The following is a 26,175-nucleotide window of genomic DNA, read 5'->3' as shown; positions in this document are numbered from 1 at the left end:
CATTGTTGAGGAAGTTCAACTGGTTGAAAATTACATTTTTGAAACACAAAATTCACGTCTTTGGTGTAAATGTGTGTATTTTCCATTGTAAAAAAAGTCTTATCAACCACATTATTGATCTAGAATTTTTGATCTATAATTGCAATCCAGGTGGAAAATACATTCAGCGTTTTTTGTTCGGACACTTGACAGTTCCAGTAGGTGTAGAGAAGGTGATGGGAGGGCTGTGGATTCACAGACTCCGCTCAGTCTGATGTGGGAGGAGTCGGGGGAGGGTGGGCGGAGCCAAGCAGATGATAATGTCAAACATAAAACACAAACTGGACAGCAGACAGACAAAAGATGTCACATCTACAACACCGCTGAAACCAAAAAAGTACTGCCTAAACACTGAGGCTCTGGAATAAAACCTAGTGAGCTCCCTGGCTGTCTACATGAGATGGTGCCTTCCAAGACCACTTTAAAGGCGTAGTTCACTTCAAAATTTCCCCCATTCACTTTCCATAGTCATTTTTAGTCCTACTATGGGAAGTTAATGGAGGCAAATTTTGAAGTGAACTTCTCCTTTAAGTGACTGATGTTGAGTGCACTACATAGGAAGCAACATGTGGTGCCACACAAATAGCACTCCTAGTGTGCATAATACCTAGAAAGTTAGAAATAGCACACTGCAATGTATGGCCCTATATTTCGCGCCAAAACAGAATAACTTGGAAAGCAGCATGATTCATGTTAGAAGTATGTCTGTGATTTCTTAAAATGTTGTCTAGGTAGGCAGCTCATAAGGTTTTGGACCAGATCCTACAAATAGAGAAATCAATCAAAAGATTTGTTTGAAATGTCAACACAGGTGTGTAAAGAAAAATGTTGTGTTTTGCTGAAAGGCTGTTTTTCTTGAACAGGTTTATGCTTCATGAGGGGCTTCAGCAGTGTTGCAGACACAGGGATGATTGTGTTTATTAAGACGAGTATAACAGCAAAGCAGCAGCGAACAGAAGCAGCAGATTCAAAGCTTGAAGCGCATCAGTCAGTCAGAGCAGGAAGAATGCCGTGCTGGATTGCGTTTCGTGCCGATTAATGCAAAGTTAGTCATTCGTTTCTCAAAGCGTAAATGCAATCTGATCACAACAGCCCCTAATGGCATTGAGTAGGAGAAGCTTTGTGCAGGTTACATGCAAGGTCAGATACACTGGGCATCTTAGTGAAACTGGGTTGAATTGCTTTTTTGTGCACGACTGTTTAAAGGTTTTGCGTCTGATACTCAAAAATAAAGTCACGTATGTGCAGAATACATGTTTTATAATTTGAAGGAGTAGTTCACTTCAAAATATGCCCCCTTTGACTTTCCACAGTAGTTTTTATTCCTACTATGTAAAGTCTTATTTTAAATAAGAACAATGTTAAAATTCATAAACAACGTGTCGGTTGTTTTTGTAAAATTCATTACCATAACTTGTGTTATAGACTGCACTTATTTTTGGATGCTCTCATTTGAAAGTCGCTTTGCATAAAAGCATCTGCTAAATAAATAAATCTAAATGTAAAACTGCGCCGTATATTAACAACAAAACTGTAAAGCATTTAAAATCCATTCAAATTTATATTAACAGGTTATCCTTGGTTGAATTAAATGCACTGACATATTATGAACAATAGAGGGCGCTAAACACAATATTAATACATGATATTCATGCACTACAGCCATCAAATCAGAGCCGCTTTAAACAGTCAAGCACAAAAGCAAAAGCCTCATCCGACAGATCTCGTCCCCTTTGCCAAGTGTGAACGGGACCGAGGAGAGGTCCAGGGTTCGGCCCACCACTGCAAGATAAGACGCCAGTGTCTCGTTCCCTCGTGAGCCGATAATGGACGACCAGGCATCTAGCTGCTGAGGCTTAGGCCTACCCCAAAGCAAATCACACACACATGAGACGGCTGGCAACACCAACAGTACTCGGACTGATTTTGGACCGCACAGCGAATCAAGGGGTCTACTGTACGGCGCTAGGATGATTCGAGGGAGGGAAATCGAGGGGAATAGGTGATCGAAAAACAATTACCCAAAAATGTGCTACTTGATTAAATGAGAGAAATAAACCGAGACAAAAATGATAGGAAACATGACAGATTCACGCAACTGATTGGCTATGGATCTACGTAACTGATTACAGAAAGAAAGGTAGAGGAAACAGGAAAACGAAGATCGGATTTCTTCTTAGAGAACAGGAACACAAACATTAACAACAAAAAACGAATAAACCAATGAAAAGGGAGGAGGGATGGGCCGAGTCGAGGCCCTTCTCTCTCCTCTCCATCTCTACCTTTCGAGTTGAAGCTGGGTTTGGCGGGAGGGGGAGGGGGCTGCCCTGTCTTTAGAGCGGTACTGTTGGCATTGGCCGAAGCGGGATGCTGGAACGAGCTGGACAGAAAGATTCCGTCCGAGACAGGGCGGGGCTTGCGCGCGGTGGGCGGCGGCTGAGGCTTTTGGGCAGGTGGAAGGTCGCCGTACGACTTCCTGGTGGCCGATAGCTTAACCTGACCTGCTAGGCCTGGGTCGTCCTCCTCTTCCTCATCGTCATTGTACGAGACAAACTTGGCAGTGTATATGGTGTCGGGGGAGGTGACCTGGGTTTTGAGGTAGGAGGTGTTTCTCTGGGGCGGGGGTGGGGGGGCGCTGTTGCTGTTGTTAGTGGCGGTTGCGGGAGAAGGGGGCTGGTAGTCCCAGGGAAGGGGGGGTCTGTACAGACCAGGCTCGTCTGGCGTCAACAGCTTGCGCTCGGCTTCCTCGTGCTGCCGGCGGCGCTCCGCCTCCAGGCGGATGTAGTACTCCTCCTCCTGTCTCCTCTAAGGGGGGAACATGGGAAGAGCTGGTTAGATCTGCCTTTGCTAGCCTGTGCTGCTGTCCCTGAACGACACACGCCTGGGTCAAATCCCACCGTATTTTGACTGCATGGATGAATCAATGTACCTACATCGCATTTCAATACATGTACTCTGAATTTGAGTGGAAGCTAATGTGATGATGTAATATCATGCCTTTGAGTGATTTAAAGGGATAGCGCACCTACAATTTTTATCTCTCATGTCAGTCCAAACCTGTATGACTTTTGAAGAAGACAAAAGAAGATGTTTTGAAGAGCGTTGGGAACCAAACCACATCATCCCCTTTGATTTCCACAGTATGGACAGAAAACCATATTTCTCAAAATATCTTCTATTGTGTCATATACAGGTTTTGAATGACACGGTGATTAATAAATTATTTTTATCCCTTTAAGTAATCCTAACATGTACTGTCTTGTACCGCCCACCAGGTGGCGCCACAGACGTACACGTTACTGCTGGCTACAACTGACAGATGGGTCTGGTTCTTACTGGAATAAAAGGACTGGAGTATACAATTCTCTTACAAGTTCCCATTTAAGGTCTGTCTGGCATTTCGGTGGTTTCATTCTGGAAGAAACACCCAGAAGCTGCTCTGTTCTCTACTGCATTGAACCCCTGGGTAAGCGTGCGGTGGAAATCTCCCTCAGAGGCAAACACAGATGAGCGGGTTCAATCTGGGACAGTCTCAGCAAAACCAAAGCGGGCCCATTTCCAATAGCAAGCAATGTTGTATGGAATGGCAATGGCCTTCCAACAAAACGCTGGGTCGTGTGAAAGAAATCTGACGTGATCTCATGCAGTTCTTTAAAGGGGTGGGGATACATCACAAACACAATAAACGGGATGTTGTGAAGACATGCAGTTGGACATCGCAGCAGGGCGCTAGAATTACCAGCGGTCTGAAAATGACGCACGGACACAGACGCAAATAAAACAGAATGGTCACATACGGAGACGATGATTTGGTCACTGTTTAAAGGGGGAATGTGAATTCAGACCACTGGTAAATTCTGGCCGAGGCATTCCAGAATTGTGGAAAAATAACATTTGGGGGTTAAACAGACATTAAATTAACGTCTTAAAGTTAACAAAACACATTAAAACTCTGAAATCATCTAAAAAACTGAGGACTGCGTTTATCAACACTATTATTTGCATTAACAGTTTGCTTGTTTATAAGAGATTAAAAGCTGCAATCTGCAACTTTTTCGGTACGTTTGGTAACTTCATAATAATGATTTAGTATTACAGCTGTGAGATCAGATTTTGGAAACGTCAGTTTGACGTCAATTGACACTTGAACACAAAAATGTAATTGTTACGTTCCAAACAGAAGGCAAAAGTAACAGATCGCAGCTTTAACATCAGCCATCTATTATATCATTCACAGAGAGGAAGTACATACTATATAAACTGTATACACAGATAGACATGATTTCACTGTTACTGTTATGATTTCGTACAGCTTCACGTGTTACACATCAGCTGGTTTCTCAAATCAACTTGTCACTATGGAATCCAGAAGTGTACTGCAAATTCAACACTAGCAAAAACCCACACATGCGACCACATCTGCCTCTTTCTTGTATACGTGTCAAACTTCAAAGTATCCGCCCCGAACAAAGCGGAGACCATACCAAAGAGTTCTTGGAGCTAAACTTTAATTATCCCGACTAATCAAAAGCAAGATTACACATCGGAGTCATTAACCCAATCCGCTAATGTGGGCCGGTTTAAGAAAAAGCTTCATGACAGTGATAATCTGCTTCCCTTCTGTGCATGCAGTTATAAATCAGGCAATTTCCTTGTCATATCCACTGAACAGAAACACTATGTCATTATGTCTTCGAAACCATATTGTATAAACGTACACATGCAAACACATATAAGAAAGTTCCTAGTTGTTGCTGGTCCGTTTCGATCACAGTACCTTCTCGTCGGCTTCTCGTCTGGCTCTCTCTTCCTCTCGCCAGCGTCTCTCTTCCTCCTGTTTGGCTCGTTCTTCCGCCTCACGCTTGCGGATCTCCTCAAGCTGTTGTTTCCGTCTGCGCTCCTCGTCCTGTAGCTGAGCAGGTGTAGGAGACATACATGAGTTTAGTGTAAAGAGTCAGACCTCGGACATGATGTATACCATTTAAATTATTTGAATCTAAAATGTAAGAAAAAACCTAAACGAACGATTTTACAATACTCAACAATAAGGTTTTAATTTCGTTATCAATACGTTTGGCAAGAAAACTTGACTATATTGAATGTTGTGTCGACACGACCCCTGCGATGAGGGACATTTTGTACAGCACAGAATTACGAACGACATGCACAAATACAGTCGCATGCAAAACTTACTGACAACTGCAGCGTATCCTCACATCTACAGAAAACCATTTTGTAATCCAAACACCTCACGTTTTACACACAACACGCTTTAAATGCTCAGCACCAAACACAAAACACATCTTTCCGTCCGAAACAGGACGGAAGAATCTGGTAGTTTGGACAGGGAAGAGAAAACACCCGGCAGAGGAACCCATGATGACAAAGCGCCAGAGATGACACACACACAGCAGCGATGAATGGAGCAGATAGAGGAATAATGACGGCACGAACATGAGACCCGCATGCAGGCAAGCTCTGGGCCGGAGAGACAGGTGGGAAAAACATGCGCCGACCCGCTCGTAAATGTGAAACTGTGCTGAAACAACGACTGCAGAAACCAGCAGTTCAACTGGACTTCGAGGAACCTAAAAAAGCTTTCACAGGAATTAATTTGGGGGGTTTCACATTTCTGGCTCATTTGTAAGACTAATGCACACTACTGTTGCTCTGCTTTTTTTGTTTGTTTAAAATGTTTGCACATGTTAACATACAGAGAAACTAAATGGCAAGTCATTCATCGGAAGATTCGTTTTCCCCAAAGTCTAAATAAAATGGCCAAAAATCACCAAAAATCATAATCTTTTGAATTAAATTTTCCACAAAGTAAACGTACAGATGATGGCTCACATTTTTGCATGATTCGCACAAAAAGGATAAAAGCCAAAATATGTGGATAAGACGATGGCTTGGGAACCACGGGTGCCCGCTTTCCACCTCCTCACCCTCCACTCGCGCTATTAAATCTTACAATTTGATTTGTCGCTCTTTTGTGCTCTCAAACTTGACCGTGTAAGGATTGACAAAGTGAAACACTGACAGCACAAGAAGACACATGAAAACTGTGATAAAAATCACTTTTTTTTTTACTTTTCCTAAACACATGTACAAATATTACTGTTGTAATGCTTAGAAGTGAATATGAACTTTTTCTTTGCTGTATTTATTTTGTCCCATTTCTCCAGTTTTCATTCACTATAAATGCAAACACAAATAATACTTTTTATTTTAAATTTGGGAGAAATATTGTTAGGAGTTCCCAGAATGAAACAAAAATGATAATTTTACCTAAACACATCCCTTTAAATAGTAAATTCAGAAAAACTGATTTTGCTGTATAGCTGTATAGCTGTATAGCAAGATTGTAGTGTGCACTAGGCTTCAAAGCTGAAGGGTACAAAAACTTTTTATTCAACTGTTGGTTGATGCTAGTGGGATAGAGGTTACGTACTTGAGCTTTAAACGGACAGTTCACCAAAAACAGAAAATTCTGTCATCATTTCGAACATGTATGACTTTCTTTCTTCTGCAGAACAACGTTTTTTTTTGGAAGAATGTTGGTAACTAAACAACTTGACAAACCACAGAGACGTTTCTCAAACTATCTTCTTTTGTGTTCCACAGAAGAAACAGTCATACACGGGTTAATAATGAATAAATCATGACAGAATATTTTAGTCTGAAGAACTGTATTTAAAGTGCCGAACCAAACGTTCCCTAGATGAGTTGCATTTCTTTCCAGATGCATTAGGCTGATTTGTAGACATTGTTCCAAAGCATCAGTTTTCGAGCGAAACACGTACACTTCAACAAAACGAACATCCCAAGATGGATTCCCCATGATGGCGTCACCCGCTTGAAAAAGTGTCACATCTCTCCAATGAAGAGGGGGATTAGTGAACAAGAGGAGACACAGGTGGAGCCGAAACAGGAAGAGAGTTAAAGAGCATAAAGAACATACCAAGTCTAGAACAGAGATTGCTGGTACAGCAGTCTGCTGCAGGAGACAAAGAAACCATAAAGACCAACCAAGTGGGTGGGGAAGAGAGAGAGAATAAATCAAGTAAGAAATAAAGGAGGGGTATAGAGAAGATTAAAGAAAAAAAACGAAAACACTGGCGCTGTGGGCTGGGACGCGGCGAAGTGCTGCCAGAAACATTCCAAGGCAGCATTGGTCTGATTAACGCCAGCGGGCCACTTCCCTTCCGTCAACACTCGCATGGAACTGGAATAATGCTCACGCAATAGTAATGAATTCCCCCGTTACCCCGCCTGCCCCACCTCCCAAAGCACAAACCAAATTTCCATTTTCCCATAAGACGGCTCGACCTGCCGACTCCTCAAAGATGTCGGGACATCAGCTGTTGGTTCCAGCAGTGAACTACGCACAATTTATATCAGCTTGTTGCACGTGACAACAATTACTGCGTTAGTAGTCGGGCTGGTGTGTGTGTGTGTGTTGGCATTTAAAGTCTTTTTGACGTCGATATAACAAGTCATTCGTAAAAACGCCACACATACACACATCAGCCGAGAGCATGAACGCTCGCACTGAAGTCAAAAAGCAATGAAGACTGGGTGATATATCCAACATTCATGATATACACCAAATATTATTCTTTACTTAATAAATAAAAAAAGGCAGATGTTGTTTAAGATATATCGGCCAGTCCTTTTAATGCGTCCTGATTCTCCTCAGTAAATCATCTCTGGTCAGACACAAGGCTTGACGTGTCTAAGTCATCGCATGGAAATCATAGATAATCATGTTTGTTTAGAAATCATGTATGTTTCGTCTCAAATGATCCGGGTTATAGGTCATGTTCTCATTTTGGAGGATTTAATGAATACTAAAATGTTAGAGATGAGCTCAGGAGAGATGCATTGATCCGGACCGGGCAGGTTGATGCTGGGTCAAGCAATGGAGGCGTGTCCAGTGCTTGGCATCAGAACGCCCCGTTCCTCCACTCCCATCCATCAGCGCAGCGAATGCGGCGTCAGCCGTGCGGCATGGTAAAGCAATGACATAAGGCGTGTTGCAGTAGCACAAATGTGAAAACATTCACTGTAGCGGCGAGACTAATGCGAGGAGTTCAAGGTTAGCTGAGAAAGTCACAAATTGACCACCGACTTTCTTAATGAACGTACATATAAACCCCTGCGCTCAACTTGAAAGGGAACAGTTCACCCCAATATAAAAACATTCACTCGCATTTACTCACCCGAGTCGTTCCAAATCTGTATACATTTCTTTGTTCTGTTGAACACGAAAGAAGATATTTTGAAGAATGTAGGAAAGCAAACCATTCTGGGGCCTACTATGGTAGTCAATGATGGCCAAGAAGTGTTTGGCAACCAGAATTCTCCCAAATATATTTTTCTGTGTTCATCAGAACAAAGACATTCATACAGATTTGAAACAACTCGAGGGTGAGTACATGAATGTTCATGTTTGGGTGATCTGTTCCTTTAAAACAGCTTAAACTGTGAGAGAATATATTTGCAAGTACAGTAGCAAACCTTCAATTCTTCATTTTCACTGGCAAAAAACTAACGTTAAATAGATTGTAAGACCTGGGGGAATTACTCAATGATATCATCCATCAAGCTGCCTCTGGCATAAAATTTAGTATGTAACCTAATTTTCACTTCTGTAAAGTGATGTACATGTCGGGTAAGCCGTGACTGTATCCATCGGGAACTGAAACAATGCATGTATATCTACTTTGTTCTATATTAAAATCACTTGTTCAGCTCACATCTATGCACAAAGACGTCAGCTGTGAAAATTAGTTTCAGAGGCGGAGACAATTATTTCATTTTAAAGCATAAAATTGTATTAGGATAAACATCATACAAATCCAGCTTAAATCCATTTCCTTACCCGTGCTCTCTTCTCCGCCTCCAGTCTCTGCATTATCAACGTTGTGTCTACATCTTCATCGTCCTCTTCCTCCTCATCCTCCTCGTTCTGCTTGGACTCCTGCAGTCTCTTCTGGAACTGCCACTCCAGCATGAGTTTACGCAGCCGGTCGTTCTCCTCCGCCGTGCGCTCGGGTTTGGCCTGCAGGTCCTGGATCTCCTTATCCAGCAGGTCTACGATGTGAAGCTGCTGCTGTTTTTCCAGTTTCTCGCGTGCGTCCCGCTTCCAGGGGTCTGGCGACAGGCTGTCGCTGGCGCTCAGCTCTTCTTTACTGATAGTGATGTACTGCAGGTCGCGTCGCTCGATGGTGCGCGGCTGCTGCTGGGGCATGAGGTCACGGATTACCGTGTCCTGGGGTTGCGGTGGCTGCCGAGGGAGGCTGGAAAGCTTATCGGGACGAGCCGGTGGCTGCGGTTGGGGCGGCTGGTACGCTTGGGGCGGCTGGTACACTTGGGGAACCTGTACCGGCACGGGAGGAGGGGGCATCTGGTGGTGTTGCGGGGGAGGTGGTAGGGGACCGTGCTGGTTATTGTGTGTGATGGGTCCAGAGACGCTTGGGTTGCGGACCTGCACCAACTTCCTCTCCTGGTCTCTCCTCTTCCTCTCTCGTTCATCTTCAAGCCGTGCCTTTTCTTTTTCATACCAGCGTTGCTGCTCCTCCCGTTTCTTGCGGTCGGCCGCGGCAGCCGCCGCTTGCTGCTGCATGACGCGGGAGGGGGTGGGAGTGGCAGATCGGCCTGCGGCTCGAAGTCGTAGTGTGCGGGTGGAGGAGGAGGGGGAGGCGGGAGGTCTGCTCGGGAGGGCTGAGAGACCCCCACGGGGCCAGAATGGGGCACGATCGGGGTCTTCCAGCGACCGGGGCCGCTCTTATGGTTGCCTTGGCTTCTGGAACCGGAGGACGACGAAAAGTTGAGGTGCTCCTGGCTTGAGGTGCTGGACTCCACGGAGGAGGACACCTGGTGGTTCCAGTGCTCGCTGCCACCTTGGTACTCGACCTCCCGGTGCTGCAGGTGCATTAGATCTTCCTGACGCAGATGTTCACCAGGATATCTAGCTGGCACGTCGCAGAGCTCCTCTTGAGATCGCACCACCCGCTAGCGGAGCACAACATGATAACAGTGAGGTTTACCTCGTAGCTTAATCACACAATATCAAGATAACATTCATGTTGTTTGGATACAAAGGACAAGCAAAGTATGCTAATTTCTTAAAATAATAAGAAATGAGAAGACAATGTGGCACCATGCTTTCACACAGCAGTCGATTCAATCTTTTCTGAACGTTTAACAGAAGACTTACCTGCATAGCCACGCTGTTGTTAGTGTGGTTGTCCATTGGGGGAAGAGGCTCTGGATCATTATTTTGCCAGGGCTGACCAGGGCCCACCCTGTCCTGAGATTTAGAAGCTGGAAATGTGAAATATTCTCTCTGGTACGTCTGAGTTGGAATCGGATACGCCTCTGGACGGGGTGGTGACGGCTCCTCCTGTCGGACACGCAGAGTAACGATAGATGAGTCAGTATATTAATGTTCACAGACTTCCCTAATCGTGCTCATGGAAACTATTGTATAATGAGGGCAGAGTGTGAGAGTTAGCATGTATGTGCATTCATCTCAAGAGGAATGAACGGGTAATTAACCAATCATAGCTTGTGGTTACAGACGTGATTAGGATTAATTACATCAAGACAAGAAACAGCCACAAATCTGGTTTCCCAAAGACTGTTCCCTACAGAACATACTGTGAAGCTACAGACAAAACCATGATTGTGAGTTTCTGACTGAAACCGGCAAGCTTTTGAATCTTGGATGACCGATAACATTTATCTGCTGTAATTCATCTGATGTCTTTAATTTGGTGCGGGATTTATGATGCTTTTAGATTTAATGAGAAGAGGTGCTGGTGATTGTGTCTACTTACATCATGACAAAGGTTCCCCGTCGAGACCGAAGTGATCTTTCCTGGTGCTCCTGAGTAAACAGGCTTTCCACCTGGACTCTGGGCCTGGTCTTTTGAGTAAAGGTACATGTTAAAGAAACAGTTCAAGGAAACATGAAAAGTATTACTTATTTAGTTATTATTTAATAACATGCCATCCAAACCAAGTATTGTTTAGGAAACCAGTCAAACGTTTTATAAATGAAAAGGTCAATAAATGAAGTTCATAGCAACCATCTCTGTGAAGCTTTAAAATGGCAAAAACATCACAACGGATCTAAATCATAGTCCACATGATTAATGCACTTTATAACAAGAAACCCAAATTTGTTAATTATCTTCAAAATATCTAGATGATTAAACGAATGAAACTAATCCAGATTGGAAGTCAGTTCTTTAAAAAAAGCCACAATGCGAAATGATACTAGTTGATAAAATGGCTTAACTCACTGGCAACATTGGGGCTGGATCGGTGATCTGCGCGGTTCTTCAGTAAGCGGTCCTCCTTCTTTGGCTCAGGGTAAGCGTCCCACGCGTCCTGAGGGCTCTCCGGCGAACCGTTTTGCACAGAGTTGTTGTACAGTTCAAAGCCCTCACTCTTTGGTCTCCCCTTCCCTTTGTCACCACGTCCACGGTCTGAAGCTGATGAGACGAGAAGGAGGCTTACATGAGACTAAATGCAGTACTGTAGTACCTAAAGTATGATTTGAACTCAACGGTCTGCCCCAAATCAGTAACAGAAGACATACGGCACACTACGGCAGTTTGAATTAGGCAACAGTTTGATGTACAAGTGAGGCACCAGATCCGTCACATTACCACTTCTGTAAGGTAGAACGCTGTGCGGAAGACACTGATATTTTTCAGCTCCCGCACGTGAGCTTGTTAGGGGTTTAAAAAGCAGTCGTGTGGCGAGCTTACCGCGCTGCATCATGGGGGACGGCTGGCTGAGGAGCGTGGCCAGCCCGTGGTAAATGGCTCCCTGTTTGGCCACCTCGAGCGTTACGACCGAGCCGGTTCGGGTCATCAATTCGGCCGCCCTATAAAGACACATCTTCTCATGAGAAAATGTCACACATGCATAATACACATAACATTATACATTTCACATTAAAAGGGCAATGTAAGGAAACACTCAATAAAAAACAACACAAATATATGTAAAGTTTTATTTGAGCAACATAAAATCGTCACATTTACATTATTACCTGAATTGTAAAGAATGCTATCAATGCCAAGGTCATGGGTTCAATCCCAGGGATCGCACATACTCAGAAACAATTGTATAGTATAATGCAATGTAAGTCGCTTTGGATAAAAGCATCTGCCAAATGCATAAATGTAAATTGACGTATAAAATGACAAGAATGAACAATACTTGAGTTTATTTTTGCAATCCCACAAGGCCTTGGGGGTAATTCAAAGAGACAAATTCTTCAATACGCCATAAAACCGTTTGGAAATTATGATTTTGACATGAGGTAACTATAAAGAAATCCACCAAAGAAACCAACTTTGGAACGAATCCTAATGGTAACTCAAGCTTTACGCATTCACAGTCATAAAAACATAATGGGCCATATGCATCTCATTTAACACAAATCCACAGATTTAAAACTTTCATCAATTGCTCTACATTTCAAAACTAAACCCATAATGCATTAAATCTATTCTGCTGACAGAAACACGAGCTGAATCCAAGATGGCGGCAAGCATGGCAGCCATGTTGCGAGCTCCGAACAAACTTTTAAGTTTTTCGTATTTCCAAGACCTTCAATCACCACACGTGCCGATGTGACAATAAACGTGAGTTGAGAACAGAACAGCTTTCTACAGAGTATACTGAACTATTTATTAGCTTTACTTTCTAAATCCAAGAATGGATTTGTTGATCATTTCAGGACAAACCATTAAATGTCAAGAAAATCCACTTTCACGTTTCTTGTTTTTACTCGACCTAAATGAGTGTTTTAAGTCAGTCCTTGTTCATGCAGTGTAATGAAATGGTCTAAGTGTGCAATCCTCATGTTTATTTGACTTTAGCTTTGTTGTTCTCGGCACAGCCGGATATTGTATGATTTACCTTTAAGTCCTTTTCAGATGATTTAAAATACCATTCTACGCAAGTCATTATTGAAGATTTTTGTGTAAAACTACCTTTCCTGTGACAGGCCAACCAGACTTCGCCCGTCCACGCTTAGCAACTGATCACCGGCTGCCAGACGTCCATCCTTTATATTTATAAACATGACAAAATCAAACACAGAGCCAAAGTTTGGCATTGCTCTATCCAAAACCAAAAATTATTTCTAATTTTATACACAGTATATTTTAAACTCTAAACTCACCATCTCTGCTGCGCCTCCTTTCACAACGGACTTGACGTAAATGCCAAGTTTGTCCTGTCCGGCACCCTAAAAAACAAAATAAAGAGCAGTTTATGACCAATACTAAAAGTCCTAAATGTTATGTCTCTACATATTCAATATATGGAAAGGCCGTTTTGATGTAATGCAAAAGTACAAAAGGATCAAGTTCATAAGAAGTTCTCTGAATCTGAAGCCTACAGTGAAGACATTGACATTAATACTCATTCATGAATTCAGGCCAGCTTTGTGCAAGTATTAGTTTAAACCACCAGTATTTAACCCTCTCTATAACATTCAATTCACCCCCTGGGGTCAGAGGTCAGCATGTGACCCTAGTCGTCGTCTGCTGGATGTCTTGTATACTGGATAAATGTCTTAGAAATTAAATCTAGCTAATTTTAGCATTACAATCCATCCATTAAAAGTGTTTTCTGTTTTGTACTCATCTGTTGTCTTTAGCTACAACCACAAATTGATCACAATTATAACATAAATCAAGGAGTTAAATGTGAGAACGTCATCTTTGTCAAACTGTTTAAAAGAGGTTTTCTTTTTACGAACTGTGGTTTCTATTTTTTGTAACGGCTGGATCTGCTTTTCCTGCAAGCGAATACCCAAAATCCCCTGGCAGCGGTTCTGCTGGAAGAGTATCATGCAAAAATTTGACTTTACAATTTTAAGGATTGTATCAAATTCCCAGCCATCCTCACATCTGCACAAATAGAGAGCAAACACAACAAAACAGTTTGCAGCCATTCAAAGTACAACAGTAATTTAGTCAAATCCCACTTCAGATTCATTCAAATCAAACACGCGATCATCCACAAACATACACCAGGCATGTTTGACATCAAACTGGTATTATCACATATCATCAGGTCTCAAACATAGTGTCCTGATCTTACAAACCTTTTCAAAAATACAATATTTACTTTAAATTCCAGGTTTGGACCACAGAAGTCTGTGTCATACTCCAAATAAGACCATGAATACCATTCCAAGGACACGGTCATAACAAACGATTTACTGAATCGCATACCACCCAGGTCTTCAACATTTTCCCTACCCAGAATTCCTGGAGGTCTGTGGTGTATTTCATATATACAGGTCTACTGTATATATGAAAAAACACAGTAATCATCGCAGGTCTGCAACAGCTTTTTAGACTATCTGAAATGCTTCAGATCCCACACAAGTCACATTAAAAAAATCTAAGCTGTGCTGGAACCTAAATCTGTTGCGTTTCGCTTTATCCGTGACTAGAAGTTTGAAAGACAAGCAAGCGGCCTTTAACTTTGAGTGTGAGCATTTCAAGGAGAATGTAGAGAAATCTGTGGCTCTGTGAGATCTGTTCACATCAGCATTTAAAGTTTTTAGAAATGAAACACAAAGCTCTAAATATTCAATTGTGTGCGATTACTTTGGAAGCTGCAAGAGGAAATGTTTCTAAACTCCTTCACCTTATGCGATATAATAACCTAATCTGAGAAATAGATCATGGTATAGCTATCGCCCTGATTCGACTAGTACACACGGCTCGTGAACGGTTTTAAATAAGTAAGACAAACCAAAAGAAAACCTAAGGGAACACAGTAGGAGAATCTGTCTGAGAAAAGAGACAATGATAGCCACATGACACCGCCATACAAACACACTTCGATTCGCACACACGCCTAACATTAATTCCACACAAAAACCACTCAGAAACCCCAGTTAACATTCATGATTCAACCACAGAATGTAAGAAAAATATGAATCGATGTGCACATAAGCACTGAGGCTTAAACTGAACAGGCCCCCAAAATGATTGAGGTCCTGCCAGATTCGCAAAAGAGATGCAAAGGGGACTAAAAACCGTATTTTAATAATGAACATGTTTTTAACATTTCAAAACCCTAAGGACAACATCCAAAGAAAGCCTGTGACATTAAAAAACGGGTGGGCTAACCAAATAAGACTGTATATTTCTTGTCAATAGTACATTGCAAGAAAGTTGCTAAGTGTCTTAATAATATACACTCTTAAATGCTACAAAACTCAGACAAAGAATTCAGAAAGAGCCTGAAAACGTAAAACGCTTTCATGTAGCTCAGTGGTAAGAGCATTGCGTTAACAACGCAAGGTTGTGGGTTCGCTCCCAGGGGATTGCAAATGCCTATGTAAAATGTATAGGATAAAGCAATGTAAGGCGCTTTGGATAAAAGCGTCTGCCAAATGCCTAACTGTAAAATGTAAGCTCAAAAATCAAATGATGCAAAAAATATGTCACAGAGAGGTTGCACAAAGGTTGCAGAGAGGTTAAGAGAACCTACTGCTATGTGCTGTGTCTTTGTAGATCAAGTAACTATGTCTGGTGATATTATAACAGCACAGCCTCAATGGATGACAAAAAGAGGGTGGGAATAAACACCAGTCTAAGATACTTGTAACTGGTAAATGCTTTTTCACTGTTTGACCGTAGCTGAGTTACTAGCAAACTGCATCCTGTTTCACAAGACGCACCAAGAGCGTATAGGAAATGCAAAGCATTGGACACCCGCTCCCACATATCGACAGCTGAGCAGGCTGTAATAAATACACGCACTGTTTTTCTTCACTGTGTTGTGCACACGAGAAGCTTCTCATCTTCAAAGTTTCGACCCTCCTGCAGTGGATACCTGTCGCCAAAACCTCTTTGATTGGGCTTTGAAAGCGCACATTACGCTGCGATGAGAAACAACCTCTCAAAAACCAGCCTCTCCACATTAAAGAGTGAACCTGCGGTGAGAGTAACATAAGAAGCCCTGAGGTTAACATCTGAGATTTCCACACCGCCCGATGCAAGAGTCCCGGCGGGAGAGCTCTCTCCCTGAGCCCATCGGCTGACCTGCAGCCAACCTGAATGAAACCTTCTTTGATCACAGCTGAACAACTCAGTATCTGGCATGCACAACACGAAAACCAGTACGGTTTAAACAAGCCGATGACGAAAACCAGATGCACGTTAACAAGGTAACAAATTGCCACCGTTTTAAAACAAACATGCTTGGTAGACGGCTATAAAAGACACGTTCGTTGTAAATGACCGTAAAATCACCACCCAAACAGAAAAAAGATTTGACAGGAATACAAAAGCACACCTTACTTCATGTCACCGTACGTGTCGCCGAGCGTGTACCTTGCGTGTGAGATTATATTTTTCTAGGTGTGGTTGTCGCTCGTCTCATCTTTCTGCCAGGAGCTCGGAGTCGATTATAACATCTGTTTAGCCAAAAGACCTCTCGGCAGACACATTAATAATATTTCAAAAGCTAAATGCCTCATAAGCAAAGACGGAATCCGTTATCCCCGCAGGCTTCCTCACGATTGCATTTAAAATCATTCAGAGTTAAAGGTTAGAAACACAGGCTCAAACTGAGCATCTGTGGTCCTGAGGACATGTGGAAGAACCGTATATCACAATTATGAAATATGCGATAGTCTGGACGTCTAGGTTTGCATTAGTAGCGCAGACAACAGACATTACCCGGGACCGAATAACATTTTCAAGGGTTCACTGATAACAGGATTTTGCAGATGATGAAACCACATAAATCCGGATTCCTTTGATGGTAATTCAAGCCTGTGCAGCAAGCAAACATAGTCTAGAGCTTTTAGGCCCCACCCTGACGCTTCCTGACAACGGAAAAGCTTCCCAAACCCGCTGTGGAGAATACAGGAAATTGAAAGCCCAGACAAGACTCTTGACTTTGTGATGAAAAAGTTATGGACAAAATTACACAAGTCATTTTTCTTTACAATCCAAAATGTTTTTCGTATTGTATTTTTGTGTGTTTTTTAATGACAAGAAGCTAAATTATATTAAGATCGTTAACTTCACAAACAAATAAGGTATTAAGGGAATAGTTAACTCGAAAATTAATCTCCACAAAACTTGTGACTTTCTTTTGCAGAACAAAAAAGAAGATATTTCACAGAACGATGAAAACCAAACATCACACAACATTTTCCCCATCGACTACTATTGTATGAACACAAAAACGCTGTGACATTTCTCAAAATATCTTCTTTCGTGTTCCACAGACGAAAGATTCACATACAGTGAAAAAAACATGAAAAATGCTAGAATGTTTATATTTTGCGTTACTTTCCTTTTAAGTCTTGTTTTCTGAAAAAAGTATCAAAATTGCTTTTACCAATAGGGCTCTCATACGGTTAATCGCATTGAAAATTAAAGTTTGTGTTTACATAATATATGTCGGTGTACTGTGCATATTAATTTGGTATTTATAAACACAAACATGCATATGTTTAAGAAAAAAAAGATATAAAAATGTATAAACATAACTTCAATTATTGTTAAGTATAAATAAATCCATCCAAATATTTCTTAAATATAAATACATGTATGTTTTTGTGTGAATATTATTTAAACACAAACTTTTATTCTGGATGCGATTAATTACGATTAAAGATTTGACAGCACTACTTAAAACAAGAAAGGAAAAATGTAGGAAAAATTATGTATTCTCCCTTTCAATCAAGTTTATTTTTCTTACCCCGTTGGGAGATATTTTTTACTTATTTGAAGCATAAACTCACTTAATTTTTAACAAATGTTTAATTTTTTATGCAAACAAGACATAACACAAAGTCGTTTTTGCATCTAAAGTAAAAGTATTTTAATTTAAAGAAGTACTATGTGAGAAATTCCTGTTTGCAGTGTGTTACTAAAACAAAATCCACATCTCCCTGTTAAAGGTTTGTGGTTGCTGATGTAATTGGCAAATTAAGTCCGAAGGTTCGTCGGTAGCTGCACATGTGAGTGCCGTTTGTCAACAGCCGCAGGGAGAAAAAGTGCCTGACCTTTGACCAAAAACAAGAACCTCACAGTGCGCTACACAAACAGAACATACACCTATTCATCCACGTGGCAGAAACCTGACCCGCCACCATCATTTCCTGCCCTGTTTAATCACCCACAACAAGCGATAACAGTCCCAGCAGTCTGGAAAAGCAGAAGTTTGCTTTCGTCTGTACAGTCAAGTCTAGACGGGTGGAAGACAGACGGCCTGCTGAGGCTTTCGGCTAATGGTGGGTGCAAAATATCATGACTAACACAAGAGGCTTTCAGTAATGATCAGCTCTGAGCCGACGCTCTTCTTCACGTCTGTGTGACCTCCGTTCTGACTCTAATGATCTGCAGATTCTGGACTTGCTTCAGTTAAGAAAGACCAAACAGAGAGCTCTGTCTTCCTTCACACTCCTCTGACAGCGCGTTGAGAGGACGGCTCTGTTTCGGCTGTCTCTTAACCTTTGAACCTCTCGCTGTGAATGTACAGAAATACATCACAACATACTGTAAGTCATGACTTCATTTAGGGTAGTCAATGGTGAAGAACTGTTCGGTTACAAGCATTCTTCCAAATATCTTTGTGTTCTCCAGAACAAATACATTTATACAGATTTGGAAAAACTGGAGGGCGAGTAAATAAAGATGGTATTTTCATTTTCAGGTTCATTTGATATAATTCACACAAGGTAAAAAAAGGGTCACATTTGGTGTTATTCATGTTTTTCTTATTATTATTATTTTCAAGTATATTTTATCAATAATATGAATATCTTTCTCTAGGATAGATCAGGTCCTATCGGTATCGCTTTACAATAAGATGCTATTTGTTAACAATTTGTTTATGCCTTAGCTAACAATGAACAATACTTCAGCATTTATTAATGTTAATTCATGTTAGTTTCACGGTTTACTTATACATACATAAAGTCAAAAGTTGTCACTGTTAACATTAGTTAATGCAACATGAACTAACATGAATAACTGTATTGACCAAGGATTAATAAATGCTGAAAAACTTGGTTATTGTTAGCTAATGCATTTACTGATGTTAACTAATACCAAATAATTGTGTCGAAAATATAATATTGGATTCTTTTATTACAAAAATAAGTTTGTTTTATTTGAGAAGGTTTTTAAGATCATGGGAATCATTTCATATGTATCCGCCAACAATATCTTGAAGTTGACCTAACCGGTCTTACTAACCTTACATGTCTTAAACTAGCGCATCTCCTTATATACATCACATCTTAGAAAACCTGTAAAAGTTCAATTAGTGATGAATCCAGGCTGACAGTCTGAAACATTTCCTGTCAGGTTTAGTTTTGCTTTAAAAAACTTGTCAGAGCAGCTGCACTCGCACCTGTCAAAAGATCCCTAACCGAACCACTAGAAAGTTCAAAACGTCAAGTGCCCAGAGTGGAAATGCAAAAGCGACGTGTCTCTCCAGAATCCTTATAGGTGAAATGCGGTAACAGGCGTGTTAGCAAACAGATCATAACATGCCAGTGAAACCCGGAGGATGTTGAACAATTTTGCAGCACTGGCATGGAAATATGTCACAGCAAGTGACCACAATATCACCACATAAATCACTTCCAATGACAAACACATGAAACAAACACGGCCATGTTAAAACACGGTAAAACAGAGACTAAACTCAGATTTTGTTCTAAACCCTCAGGTCTTCAGGATGGGAGCCACATCCTCCTATTGTTGTTGTTGTATAAGAGATCAGAAGCCCACAGAGAAGGAAGCTCTACTGTGCTACACGGCAGTAAAAAACAGACGTAAGAAAGTATGTTTACATTGCTTCACGAATGTGGATTCTTAGATAAACCAGTACAAAGACCTCAAACTGCAGATTCTTGTATAGTAGCAGACGCTAAAGTTTCCAAGAAAGGATCAAGGAAACACGCAAAAACGTCAGGTGGGCTCCAGCGCCTTCGTGAAGAGCGAGAGGTCAGGATTTCCCCTCGTTCTTCCGTCTGAAACTCAACACCGTCCCAACAGGGCCGTTATCACACAAACATCTGCAGTCTGAGCAGATCGAGCCCTGGAACAGAAGCACTGATGTCCAGCTGGACTGAACGCGATAGATTGTTTGTAGCGAGTGATGACGGGTTACAGACATCAGGATACACAGAGAACTCAATGTTCAGAGATCCAGATCATTAACCCCTGTAACCCTGACTAAAAGATAAAACTGAACACACTTTAACTACAATACTACACTTCATCTATTTATTTACTGATGTTGTGCGTGTCAGAATGTTTGTTGTGTTTTTAACATATAGAAAAAAAATCTTTATAGATTGATAATGCACAATCGCTTACATTTACTGTACCTACGAATCAACACATGACATTCAGCCTTGCTTTCAGATAATGTATCTTCAGTTGAAGTACAAGCAGATTTAGTCACTTGTATTCACTTGTTTATACCGCAAGAAATGTATTACGGATTCATTATGTCTACAAGCAAGGCTGAATATTTTAACATCTAAACAAAAATGTAACTTAGATTTTACGTTTAAAACGTAATTATTTTGTACAGTGAGATTTGAACATCTTCCATATGTGTCACATGCACACGTTCGTGCACTTGGTCGCATGACTTTATTTACACTGGCAAAAACTCAACACATAAACTTAACAATACACACAGAAGTAAAGTGTCAGCAGACGTCCTTCATATGTTTCAATAGTCTAACATACAACATTCTGAATATAAAATGCTTGCCAAGCCCAAACCACATGTTAATGTGGATAAAACATCCATTAGCTCAAAAATATACATTCATCCAACACTAAAGCTCAACGAACGAACAAAAATCTGTCTCATTGGGGCACTAAAACCCATTCATCTCTCAACATTTCATTTACACTCATACAACACAGACACAAAGTCAAGCGGTTGCTTACCGGGTCTTTTTTCCCGACCACAGAAAACCACATGGTGCCGTGTTTCTTGAGTCTGTGAGACCTAAAATACCAACTAACACTCTGGAGACTTCCAAAAAACTCTTTAAAAGCAGGCAGGTCTATTGAGAAGCGAGTCCTGGACTACATGCCACACCTCCACATCCCGAATTTAACAATCCTGTGTGGGAAATACCACAACGTGACTGTTAAATAACTCCTGCAGACGCAAGAATCTCCCGCAAACACTTTAGGTAAACTTTTACCACTGCTTCCCAGTTAACTCCACACCGGTCAGACCTTCCCTCGTCTTTAGATCCTCCTCTGTTCTCCCAGAGCGTGCCGCACCCCTCCCACCTCTTTTTCCCATCCTCCCCCTCTTTTTCCCTCCCTTCCACCTCTAGCACACTTTACGCTTCCTCAGACGGACAGATGAAAATAGAAGTTAGGGGAGGGTTTGATGTGAAATGTTGTTCTCGTTCTCCCTCCTACAAATACACCTCCAGCTCTCTATCCCTGAACCTGTCAGATCTGGAGAGATAGAGACGGTTGCTCTGCCTTGGAAAGCAAAGGAAAGGGTGACGGAGATGTCGTCTAACAACTGAGAATTTTGCAAAACCATTCGCTCCACAAAGAAATCCCACCTTGGACATGCGTAACTTTTTACACACAGAGCAAACATGCAAATGTTCTAGTGACATAGTTAACAAAATAAACAAAAGAATTTGACAAGTTTAAACATTAACCGACACGGACCTTTCTCAAAAAGTGCATTCGAACATTTAATAATTTAACACTTTAAAGGATAAGTTCACATTCAAAACGAAAATACTGTCATTTAATCACCCTGTTGTTATTTGGAACCTGTGTGATTTTCTTTCTTCTGCAAAACACGAAAGAAGATATTTTGAAAACAGTTTGTCCCCATTGACTTCTATTGTATGGACACAAAACCAATGTAAGTCAATGGGAACCGACGGTTTTCTGTTACCAACATTCTTCAAAATATCTTCTTTTGTGATCTGCACGGGAAAGAACATCATAGAGGTTTGAAATAATGACAGAATTTTCATTTTAAAGGTGAACTATCCCTTAAAAGTTCTGTCCCTCCAATATCATCATTTGTAGAACAGGCGATAAAACAAGATTTATTCTATCCTGACAAAAGGACATCAGAACGACGCTGAATCTGACGCGGAAACAGACATGATTTGATTATGACTTCATTCTGTATTTGCATGTTTGCAAGTTGTGACTGAACCTGAAAATGTCCACTCGAAGGCACATCCTGGAACTCTAGTGTTGTGGAAACAATATTGTGATCTGAGCACCGGGAAACTACACCACACTTTCAGTGCTCACTACGGCGGTTACACACATCAGCAAAATACCACAACGTTGCTTCTCAAAGTTCATCTCCGTCCTACGTAAGGTTGCGTCAACACCCGATGCCTTCAAGGTTTTAGTGCATCCTTGACTTTCACTCTACAACTATCTTAATCCTTTTATCACTTCTATGGTAGTCACATCCCCACAAGAAAATCACAGAAGACGCATTTTTGATTTTACATCAATTTACAAAACAACGTCTCTTACCTTGGCTGCCACGATACTGAGTCCCATTCCATTATGTTTCTTCAAAGTCACCGTCACTACTTCCGGTTCTTTCCTCATTGGCTGTGGAGAGAGAGAAGGCAGGTGAGTTACTTAAGAGAGAAGATTTCCCGAGATAGACGCGCGAGAGCTTTTCTCCGTTTCTGCGAGCTGCGTCTGGTGCTCGTTCCTGGAGTAAACTGAGGGATGAGGAGGAGGGGGTGGTGGATGGGGAATTAGGGAGGTTCTACCGCTGCTGGTTCTCAGAGAACAAGCGACCACAAAGAGGAACGGCGGGCGCTGGAGACGAGTCAAGAATGAAAGCCACATGCCTCGGCTCCAGAGTGCGTCGGGCCTCAGCAGACTCGCTTATGCACGGGTCTGAGAGAGAGAGAGAGAGAGAGAGAGCGAGAGAGAGAGCTTCCCACAGAGAGGCAATGTGCCATCGATTCTCCTTTAGTGAACCTCACACCATAAACTCTGAACATGGCTACATACATAAGTATCTTGGGAATCGAACTCACAACCTTATTACAGGAAAGCATAACATGTAGCTGCATTTCCAGCCAATTTGTAATGTGTCACAAATACATATCAGACACAATAAGACCAGTTATGTGTATGAAGTCAACAGAATGAAATAAGGAATCCTTGTGTCAGTTTTTTAAGAAAGTGCTGTGCTTTTATGACACTGAAACACAGAAGGAAAGAGCTGTGGGCGTGGGGCGGGTCGCCAGCTTTGGCACAGGACCAGACCGCTTTAGAGACCCGAGACTGTTTGGCATTTAAATTGGCTCTGAGCTCTGACTATTTGTTGTGGGATTGACAAATATCATGTGCAAAAACAAGATTATGACGTACAGCAAACTCCACTTGAATATAAAAATATGAGAGGCATTGAAAATAACAGAGGAAGAGAGCGTTTAGAGGCTCTGTGTGTTTAGGGCGAGGAGAAAGATATTATTTACAGTCAGTCCTTAGGCACTATGGTTAAATAATACTCTCTTTGGTGGAAAACACTGACACTATGTCCAAATAATGTAAATATTTAAAGAAACAGTTCACAAAAAAATGAAAACCAAAATTGAGCCACAATTGACAATCGAAGTAGAAAAAATTGCTTCGTTCTGTTGAACATAAAAAGAAGATTTTTTGAGAATGTAGGAAAGCAAACAGTTCTGGGACACTTTTGACTTCCATTGTCATTTTTCCTAGTATGGTTGTCAATGGTGACCAAGAACTGTTTGGTTACAAGCATCCTTCCAAATATCTCTCTCTGTGTTTATCAGAACAAAGAAATGTATACAGATTTGAAACAACTCGAGGGTGAGAAAATGATGACAGAATTTGTATTTTTGGGTGAACTGTCACTTTAAGTATGTGTCTATACGTCAGAGCCTATAGCCTTGTGGTAAGTGCCCCGACAGATGGCGCTGTTGGGCTCAGAGCGACCCGAGTTTGTGTCCCGGCTAATAGTCCTTTCCCCATCCCGTCTCCCTCTCTCTCACCCACTTCGCTTTCTGTCCTCTCACTGTTACTGTACAAATAAAGGCGAAAACACCAAAAATAAATCTTTATTCAAAATTGTGTTATTACTTACCATGTCTGAAGTGTCAGCTGAGAAGTGACTGTCACAATCGGCACCTTCGAAATAGATGGTCCAGGTCCCAGGAGAACGTGGATTAGGGGTCAACCTACAGAAACCTGGAGGAGAACCAGCAGATCAGATCGGAAAATTCAAAAGAAAAACTTAAATCAACTCTCTGTCTCGAACCTACAAACACTCCCTCTCTCTCTCTCTCTCTCCCTCCCTCTCCCTCTCGATCACACACTTCCTGTTTCTTTTGGTCACTAATTTTCTTTCTCTGTCACTCTCCAGTTTATTGTGGTCGCTCAGTCTCTCTCTGTCTCCTTATTCCAATGTCACATGCTGTTTCTTTATGTCACTCGCTCTTTTTTCTCTAGGCCAACTCTGTCACTTGCTCTCTCTCTCTCTCTCTCTCTCTCTCTCTCTCCCTCTCAACTCTTTCTCCATCATTCACATAGTTCATTCTCAATTTTTCTCGGTCACCCGTTGTGACTCTCTCAGTTCGCTCTTTGTCGGTCTCACTAGACTTTTATTTGCCCTATGACTTTAACAAATCTCTTGAATCTCGAACAGTTTTTGAAGTAATATGGTTTCATGCAGGAACTTGGTGTTCTGTTATGGAAAATGAACTTCAATTTGTAATATTCATTTTTGTACTTCACTTTTGTCCTATTATTTTGTGCTATATATAAATTGGATGGATTTTGTTTGAATTGATTTAATGCAAGTACTTTTTTGTTAAATACGGTCTTTAGAAAATCAATAATCTTTCTCTATGTTTCTCTCGGTCGGCCATTCACTTGCTGCTATACAATAAGTAAACACTAACAGGAATGTCAGCAAACACTTTTCCCACAAAACACATTCCTCTGGCATTACATCACATTAAACAAACATACTCACCCTCCCCTCCGCTTCACCTGAAACTCAACGGTCAACATTTAGTGCTTAAAAAAAGCCTTTATAATCGCTCCAGCCCGTTTATTGTTCGTACCTCTCTGACAGAGAGGCTCCAGGAACTCCTGGAATCCGTTGGGAATGTTTCGCACCACGTCGCACGAGTAGCCGTCTTCGGGCAGCAGGAAAGGCAGCTGCAGGTCTGGGTCCTCTTCTAGCTGGACCTCCCGCCCGTCGCTACGCGCCAGTTCATCTGCCGTGTTCTCGGCCACAGCGACGACGTGATCGATCAGCTCCTGAAAAGAGCAATGACCGCAATTTCACATAAGTAACTGTCCCCACAGTTGTCTATATTTTATAAGGATACAATCTCTTGAAAATGACACGTGTAGAGCTACTGTGGCAGTGCAGGACACCTGGTTCAGTTTTTCAGATAAGCCCCGTCAGGTCTCATTTGAGAGATGGAGGAGCAGAGAGAGAGCTGTTGACTTACAGGAGGAATGTAGGGTTCATCAGGAGCGCAGTGGTAGTTGCTCAGCAGAGCGTTGAGCTGAAGAGAGTTGAGCTTAAAGCAGGTGTTGTTGATGTTCGGCACGTCTTGCATGGAGTATTTGTCCATCGTGAGAAGAGTCGTTGCCTTGAAAGACAGAGATAGGGAGAGAAGGAAAATAATGTTGAACTTTCTATTTGTTTTTCAGATTTTTAGGACCTGATATCATTAAGGAGATATTATTAAGGAGGAATATTTATATTTCTTTAAAAGTGACTTGTCATACCTGACAACTATTCAAATGAAGTGCAAAAAGCTAAAAAGTTAATTACAAAACAAATGAAAAATAAACCATACAAATAATCGCGATTACTACAAAAATAAATACAAATAGAAACAAATAATTTAAACCCAAAATCTTGTTACCGAAAGGGGTTATTTGTCCCAACCAATATATTGTGATAAAAAATAAGTGCCAAAAGATAACATATTCACTTTTAAATATTAACAGAAAAAAGCTTAAAAATTTAAATAAAGCTTAAAATGCTTTAGTCATCCTTATCACATGTAAGTGTATGTTA

The 26,175-nt window shown here is 41.4% G+C and overlaps 1 protein-coding gene and 1 long non-coding RNA gene across 2 annotated transcripts in view; one reads left to right on the top strand and one right to left on the bottom strand.

Annotated features, from left to right (window-relative positions):
- The window catches only part of afdna (afadin, adherens junction formation factor a), an 88,507-nt gene that overhangs the window by 2,958 nt on the left and 59,374 nt on the right, over positions 1-26,175 (bottom strand). The window contains 15 exon segments of the mRNA XM_056764934.1: positions 2,322-2,844; positions 4,817-4,951; positions 7,001-7,036; positions 8,924-9,666; positions 9,669-10,056; positions 10,262-10,447; positions 10,884-10,972; positions 11,352-11,543; positions 11,823-11,941; positions 13,059-13,132; positions 13,250-13,315; positions 22,623-22,703; positions 24,220-24,323; positions 25,202-25,400; positions 25,598-25,741. Coding sequence (XP_056620912.1) covers positions 2,322-2,844; positions 4,817-4,951; positions 7,001-7,036; positions 8,924-9,666; positions 9,669-10,056; positions 10,262-10,447; positions 10,884-10,972; positions 11,352-11,543; positions 11,823-11,941; positions 13,059-13,132; positions 13,250-13,315; positions 22,623-22,703; positions 24,220-24,323; positions 25,202-25,400; positions 25,598-25,741 — 3,079 coding nt within the window.
- On the top strand, positions 18,228-20,578 carry LOC130434656 (uncharacterized). The gene is made up of 3 exons (XR_008908699.1): positions 18,228-18,343; positions 18,456-18,610; positions 19,789-20,578. It is a non-coding gene; the product is annotated as an uncharacterized LOC130434656 (long non-coding RNA).

The sequence above is a fragment of the Triplophysa dalaica genome, chromosome 13 (assembly GCF_015846415.1).
Source record: "Triplophysa dalaica isolate WHDGS20190420 chromosome 13, ASM1584641v1, whole genome shotgun sequence".
Lineage (NCBI taxonomy): Eukaryota > Metazoa > Chordata > Actinopteri > Cypriniformes > Nemacheilidae > Triplophysa > Triplophysa dalaica.
The sequence above is the reverse complement of the archived record's forward strand: the minus strand, read 5'-3'. Positions and strand labels throughout refer to the sequence as shown.